The sequence below is a fragment of the Acinonyx jubatus genome, chromosome C1 (assembly GCF_027475565.1).
Source record: "Acinonyx jubatus isolate Ajub_Pintada_27869175 chromosome C1, VMU_Ajub_asm_v1.0, whole genome shotgun sequence".
In the NCBI taxonomy this organism is placed as follows: domain Eukaryota; kingdom Metazoa; phylum Chordata; class Mammalia; order Carnivora; family Felidae; genus Acinonyx; species Acinonyx jubatus.
The window spans coordinates 64,267,620-64,275,580 of record NC_069381.1 but is presented as its reverse complement, the minus strand read 5'-3'; the positions used below and the strand labels follow the sequence as shown (position 1 = coordinate 64,275,580).

At 37.6% G+C, this 7,961-nt stretch overlaps 1 protein-coding gene across 2 annotated transcripts in view; it reads right to left on the bottom strand.

Moving 5' to 3' along the window:
- The window catches only part of MIGA1 (mitoguardin 1), a 102,641-nt gene that overhangs the window by 11,556 nt on the left and 83,124 nt on the right, over window positions 1-7,961 (bottom strand). For both annotated transcript variants that reach the window (XM_015066258.3, XM_027058823.2), the window contains exons 9-12: window positions 4,014-4,132; window positions 3,686-3,758; window positions 2,911-2,997; window positions 765-863 (exon numbers count right to left, since the gene is read on the bottom strand). In XM_015066258.3, coding sequence (XP_014921744.1) covers window positions 765-863; window positions 2,911-2,997; window positions 3,686-3,758; window positions 4,014-4,132 — 378 coding nt within the window. The remainder of the gene's footprint in view (window positions 1-764; window positions 864-2,910; window positions 2,998-3,685; window positions 3,759-4,013; window positions 4,133-7,961) is intronic.

Genomic DNA, 7,961 nt, shown 5'->3' with positions numbered 1-7,961 from the left:
TCATCATGTACTTGACCTATCCCAGTGCTGATATCAGACATTTTTCTAAGGAGTTCTCCTTCCTTTCAGTGAAGAGTACTTAGAAGCCAAGCTCCATGTGCTAGGAGTAATTTCTTTTGAGGTGTTGCTGCTCCCAAATCCTCTCAGTAAACAGAACTAGAAACTATATGTATGCTTATATATATGCAAACCTTTGTATTTATATCCCCATCCGTCTGTCTGGCTGGCTGGCTGTCTATCTGGTAAACTAAAATCCACATGGACAGCTCCAACTCCAACCCGAGCTTTTTATACTTTCCTTTTGTGACAGTAAGAAACCTGGCTCCCATTATTCTCAATATATTTAATTATTTGTTTGATCCTAAGTAGCCAATCCTCTGGCCTCTCTAAGCAGTCTGTTGTCCCATTCAAAATCATCCTTGCACAGGCCACCATAACCATTCTGTTAGGGCCTTCTCATTGATGAAGGAAGGAAGGAAGAAAGGAAGGAAGGAAGGAAGGAAGGAGAGAAAAAGGAAGGAAAGAAGGAAGGAAGAAGGAAGGAACAAATGAATGATGAGCTTAAAAAAACAATCATTTTCAACTATTGCTTGCCCCAAAGTATAAAGACTGTGGTTGCTATTGTTTATGACTGTCATAACTGCTATCACATAATTGGTTTTACTGTCATTTAACAAGGACAAGGAAACAGTGGCCTCAGATAATGTAAATATCATATGAATATAACTAAGGGGAATGAATATTATAAAAAAATTGAAACTTACTCCTCTAGCAGCAAGTTCCATTTCAGTACTATCCCAGTGATCAGTCTGCTCTAAAAAATAGATCATTTCATCAAAAACATCTTCAAACTTCTTTGGATTCTGCAGAAGAAAACACATTTTAATCCTAAACTTAATTTTATAACAAGGCTCAAGCCTACAAAGTAAATGAGTTACTCTTCAAGTATGTTTGTTAGATCTTTATTCTATTAAGTAACTGAATTAAAATATATTTTCAAGGTATGACATATTCACTTGGTTTAATATATTTTTGTTCCAACATTTGGCAGGAGCCAAGACTAAGAACATTAGTAACATGTCATAAGCAAACTGCTTACTCATCAAATATGTATGCCAACTTAGGTCAGTTCTTGAAATGAAAACTTGGTTACAGCAGATACTATGTGATGCTTTTGATCCGGTTCTACTCCTCTTGGGGAAAGTCTAGTTGAAATCACTGGGTTTAATCTGTCATGGGAACGCCAAGTAAGCAACATAAGATTTACATTGGGAATTGCAAGTAGTTAATATCACCTTATATTTATTTTGCACTTATCTTTTTATTTATTTATTTTTAATTTTTTTTTATTTTTGAGAGAGAGAGAGAGCATGAGCAGGGGAGGGGCAGAGAGAGACGGAGACACAGAATCCGAAGCAGGCTCCAGGCTCTGAGCTGTCAGCACAGAGCCCAATGTGGAGCTCAAACTCATGAATTGTGAGATCATGACCTGAGCTGAAGGTGGACACTCAACTGACTGAGCCACCCAGGTGACCCTCCACTTATCTTTTAATTAATCATCATAAGAACCCTCTGAATGGTGTACCATAAATATAATTCTATTATACAAATGAAGTAATTGAGGTTCAAAAGAAGTGGGTTACTCTTGTATTATTGGTGGGAATGCAAACTGGTGCAGCTGCTCTGGAAAACAGTGTGGAGGTTCCTCAAAAAATTAAAAATAGAATTAACCTATGACCCAGCAATAGCACTACTAGTAATTTATCCAAAGGATACAGGAGTGCTGATTCATAGGGGTACATGTACCCCAATGTTTATAGCAGCACTATCAACAATAGCCATATTATGGAAAGAACCCAAATGTCCATCAACTGATGAATGGATAAAGAAGATGTGGTATATAGATACAATGGAATACTACTTGGCAATAGAAAAGAATGAAATCTTGCCATTTGCAACTACGTGGATGGAACTGGAGGGTATTATGCTAAGTGAAATATGTCAGTCAGAGAAAGACAGATATCATATGTTTTCACTCATATGTGGAAGCTGAGAAACTCAACAGAAGACCATGGGGGAAGGAAAAGAAAGAAAAAGTTACCATAAGAGACTTTTAAATACAGAAAACAAACTGAGAGTGGAAAGGGGTGGGGAGGCGGGGACGCAGGAGGGGCAGAGAAAACGGGTGATGGGCACTGAGGAGGATACTTGTTGGGATGAGCACTGGGTGTTGTATGTAAGTGATGAAACATGGGAATGTACTCCCGATGCCAAGAGCACACTGTATATGTTGCATGTTAGCTAACTTGACAATAAAGTATTAAGAAAAAAAAAGAATTGGGTCAGAAAACCAAGTGTTCCAAGTGGCTCAAGAAAGGCCTGTTTTATTTGATTTTTTCTCAACATGTGGACACAGCTTGCATAAAGGGAAGTGGTTCCTTACAGTCTTCATGAAGTTCTTGCGATTGCTCTGCCTCATTTAGCCCCATGAGTAGAAGTAAGAGGCAACTCAATTTGTATTCCCAGATTTCTGAGACCTATTCTATTTCCTAGAACTTTACCAACCAGGATTTGAGGGAAGAGACGAAGTATTAGAAATAATAATAGTGGTAGTTGTAGTATATCTAATGATGACTCTCAACATGACATTCATAGACTTTCAGCAAACTGGGAATAATTTATGAGCAACAACTTGATCAAAATAGTGTACACTTCATACACAGAAACTAAATCAACCCAAGAAGAAATCATGCTCTTTGGTAATTTATCTTTATTACTTTATTTTTAGTATGTGAACCTTTGCAACAATCTGCAAAAACTTTTTCTTCGATTAAAAATTCAATGTACTGTAATCTTCAGTTCAAATGAAACAAGAACAATAAAAAAAACTTGCCAACAAAACAAGTTTACCTTTCGTGCTTTCACAATTAATGCTGACAAAATTTTCCTTCCACTCTCAGCAAGGAATATCCTGTTGGCTGTTTCCGAAAGTATTACCTGAAAAAACATTCAATCCCAAAGAAAAAAAGAACCAATAATTAATCTGAATGGACATTTGATGCTATAGCACATCTATGCATAAACAACCCTGATATAGTCAATGCATTGGATGTGGCACTATCTCTGCAGGTAGACCACAGAGAACATTGTAATTTACTAAAATAAAAAGCTCTTGAAGCCTATAATCAAAAAAGATTAAAGGGAAATAAATATGAATTTAAATTCTGTTCGATATTAGAAAATCCAAAATAAATGTTATATAGCCCCCAAAACATAGAAAAATAAAGATACTTTTTTTTCTTAAATGATTTTATTTCATTTTAGGAAATCAATGATTTTACAACTGATTCAAATAAAAAACAATCTAGAAAACACACTAATTGATAATAAGAAAGGATTTCTATTTTACGTAGCCATTTGTACACATCTCCAGTATCAAAATACCCTGTTTGACAAAGTGTGGTGGACCTGGGGAACCATGGCAGAGGACAAAGATAAATGAAGACAAATGAAAGGAAATAGCAGCCAGGAAAAACAAATTTAGGAGATTTTATATTTGCCATTAAAAATAAGGATAACGAAGAGCAAAGAGCTGTTCTGTTTATATACAGCTGGACTCTATAGCATGAGGGTGAGGATGACTGGCTAGGTGAAGTCAGTTAATGTTTAAAAAAAAAAAAAATACCTGAAAAGCCTGTCGAATACAGTGAAGTTTGGCAAGAAAATCACTGTCTCCTAGGCACTCCAACATTTCAGTTCTATGTAATAAACAGGAAAGACAACTGTTAAGCTGCATTCAAGATCAAGCCCACTACAAATTTGGACTCAAGGCTTAACCTCCAGACTTTAATATAAAACATATGTCTTTTCAATACTGACAAGCCATGCAAAAATTTTTTTTGAGCCTAAAAAACATTTCCTCCCATTCTTATAAACATCTTTCATAAATATTACACAAACATAGCAACGGCAACTTAATGTTTTCATAAACAAAAGCAAAATTGAAATGGTACCTAAGCACTCTCGAGTAAATTTTCCCTTCTTCAACTAAATGCATGGCTTCTTCATAAAAAGGGCAGTGGCAAAGAGACTCCAGACTGTAGGTGTGCCGTGCTTCTCGGTGTTCTGCAAGCTAAGAAAACAGCAGGTTACAACCGATTACCCTGAGACAAGGAAAAAAACTTTATAAAAGATAGGAAATAGGATCTTGCTAACATCAAAATGTACTCAACTTGATTAAACCATAAAAATCATTCAATAAGATTTTACAGCTAAGTTTTACAACTGGGGACGCCTGGGTGGCTCAGTTGGTTAAGCATCCGACTTTGGCTCAGGTCATGATCTCACAGTTGGTGGGTTCGAGCCCTGCGTCAAGCTCTGTGCTGACAGCTCAGAGCCTGGAGCCTGCTTCAGATTCTGTGTCTCCCTCTCTCTCTGCCCCTCCCCCACTCACACTCTGTCTCTCTCTCTCTCTCTCTCTCTCAAAATAAATAAACATTAACAAAATTTAAAAATGTTTATTTATAACTGAATTTTACAGATTTTACAACTGAATTTTAAAATTCAGTTGTAAAAATGAGTACAATTTTATAACAAGCTTTGAATTGAAGAACTTAAATCCACAGGATACAAAGAAAAGCAGTATCTTACAGTTCACCAATACAAATAGCTGAAGATGAAGCATTAAAAAAGAGGGGAGGATTTTATCATCCAAAGAATGCTCAAAAGTATTACAACTCACAATTGTGACTGAAGTAAAACTTTCTACAAAAATACTGAAATCTCAATTTGGCTAATTCTAAGGAATGTTTTCTTATATCTAGCTCTGACTAACCTTTGTACAACTGAAAAATAGTCATGCAACTCTGGCTCGCATAACAGCTCTACAAATGAAATTCCAGGTTTCTAACAATTCATTAAAAAATAACAACTGCAAACACTATAGAATAGCCTGCTAAGCAAGAAGTCTTCGGAGTGATTTTCATTTTTCAATACTAAGTGATCCATTTAAATGGCATGCTATAGGGGTTTTGGTGGTGATGTTTGCTTTAAAAAAAAATGTTTTTTTCTTAATTTTTAAGTAATCTCTATACCCATTGTGGGGCTCAAAAAAAATTTTTTTTTAACATTTATTTATTTTTGAGACAGAGAGAGAGAGAGCATGAACAGGGAAGGGTCAGAGAAAGAGGGAGACACAGAATCCGAAACAGGTTGCAGGCTCTGAGCTGTCAGCACAGAGCCCGACGCGGGGCTCGAACCCACGACGGACCGCGAGATCATGACCTGAGCCGAAGTCGGACGCCTAACCAACTGAGCCACCCAGGCACCCCCCATTGTGGGGCTCAAACTAACAACTCCGAGATCAAGAGTCACATGCTTTTTAAAAAAATTTTTAAATGTTTATTTTTGAGAAAGAGAGAAACAGAGTGTGAGCAGGGGAGGAACAGAGAGAGGGAGACACAGAATCCAAAGCAGACTCTAGGCTCTGAGCTGTCAGTACAGAGCCCAACTTGAAGCTTGAACTCACGAACTGTGAGATCATGACCTGAGCCAAAGTCAGACGCTCAACCAACTGAGCCATCCAGGCACCCCCTAAGAGTCACATGCTTTATCAACTGAGCCAGCCAGGTGCCCATTTTGTTGTTTTGAGTTAAAAAAAATTTTTTTTTCAACGTTTATTTATTTTTGAAAGACAGAGACAGAGTGTAAGCAGGGGAAGGGCAGAGAGAGGGGGACACACAGAATCTGAAGCAGGCTCCAGGCTCTGAGCTGTCAGCACGAAGCCCGATTTGGGGCTCGAACTCATGACCTAGGCCAAAGTTGGACGCTTAACTGACTGAGCCACCCAGGAGCCCCTGTTGTTTTGTAGTTTTTTAATGTTTATTTATTTACCCTGAGAGAGAGAGAGAGTGAGAGAGAGCCAGGGAGGAGCAGAGAGAGGGAGAGACTGAATCCCAAGCAGATTACGAACTGTCAATGCAGAGCCCGATGTGGGGCTCAAACTCATAGACAAGTGAGATCATGACCTGAGCCAAAACCAAGAGTCAGACAATCAACGGACTGAGCCACTCAGGTGCCCCTGCCCCTCCCCCTCTCTTTTTTTTTTCCGTTTTGTTTTTTAATAACAGCTTTATGGAGATATAGTTCACGTACTATAAAAACTCATCCTTTTCAGTGTACAATTCAGTAGTTTTTTTAGTATATTCACTGGGTTATGCGATTAGCACCACTTTCTAGTTCCAGAATATTTTTACCACCCCAACAGGAACCTTTGTATCCATTATCAGTCACTCCCCATTTCCCTTTCTCTCTAGCCCCTAGAAACTAATCTACTCGCCGTCTCTGGAGTTTCCTACTTTGGAAATTTCATGTAAGTGAAGTCAAAGAATATGTGGCCTTTTGAGTTTTATTTCTTTCACTTAGCATAATGTTTTCATGGTCCATCTAAGATGTAGCCAGTATCAGTATGTCATTCTTTTTTGTGGCAGAATTGTATAGGTATACTGCTTTTTTTTTTAATCCATTCCTCAAAAGATAGACATTTAAGTTGTTTCCACTTTTGGCTATCATGAATAAGGCTGATTTGAACACATGTGTAAAAGTTTTTAATGTTTTCAATTCTCTTAAGTATATACCTGAGAGGAGGGGTCAGATGGTAACTCTGTATTTAACTTTTTTGAACTGCCAAACTGTTTTGCAAAGAGACCACATCATGTTCCACTCCCACTAGCGATGCACAATGATTTAGACTTTTGCACACCCTCCCCAATAATTATTGTTGTCCATTTTTTACATTACAGCCACTCTAGTGGGTGTGAAGTGGTTTTTAGTTTCTCTAATGACCAACAGTGTCAAGCATCTTTCATCTCCTCACTGGCTTCTGTATATCTTCTTTAGAGAAATGTCCATTCAATCCTTTGTCCGTTTATGGTTGAGTTGTAACCATTCACTATATATTCTGGATATGTGTCTTTATAAGATACATGATTTATAAATATTTCTCCCAATTTGCTGTTCTTTTCACTTTCTTGTTGGTATCCTTTAAAGCACAAGAGTTTTTACTTTTGATAAATTCCAATTAATCATTTTTTTCTCTTTTTTCTGCCTGAAATTTTACTCCCTGCTTATACAGAACATGAAGGTCAGCCAGAGGTGAGGGGTCAGGGACTACTAGGTCTTTCCTGGACATATGCATAGTCCTGTGCATGCCTGTGGCCTTTTAGATTCCCAGGAATATGTTGGAACTTTTCAAAGCCCCCTGTTAAAATCTCATTGCCCAATTTTTCCTTTTGAGTTTTTGATCAGCCTCTTATTAGCCCTGACTGGTATCACACCACCTCAGGTATATTAATGTTAAACAATTGCCACTGAATGTTTTCGACAAAGGCCATAGGATAGGACTTTCCTACAGAGCAAGCTCTAAGTCAGATCAAAGAAAGTCCTGAGAATGGAACTTTGCAGAGAGCTGCCACACAGGTCAAACAGTAAGAATTCTGTGAAGCTCCAAAGCCATTAAGTTTCTTTTAGTGGTTGCCAGGCCCCTGGTTTCTGCAATTTCCACAGTTGTGAGATTGCTAGTTTTCAAGACTATGGAGGAGAGGGGGATGCGAATAGATCAAATTAAAAATCCTCAAGTTCACTGTTCCTATGGAGTCATTTTTCTTGAAAAAATGCCCCTTGAATTTCTGTAAGTCTTTCATTAATTTTCAGTTATTAAAATTTTGATTTTGACAATTCTTGCCAGTGTTTTCATTGCTTTTGTGGAGGAGATTTTAAGAGGTTTTCAGTCTATTTTTCTAGAAGTATTTCTCAACACTGTAGTTTTGGCACTTCATATGCACCCGGGGCTATGCTAAATGCGTTGATAATCTCATTTAATCTTTACAACTCATAAGCTAGGTACTATTATTATCCACATCTTACAGATAAAGAAACAGATAGACTTACGTTAGCAGGAACTT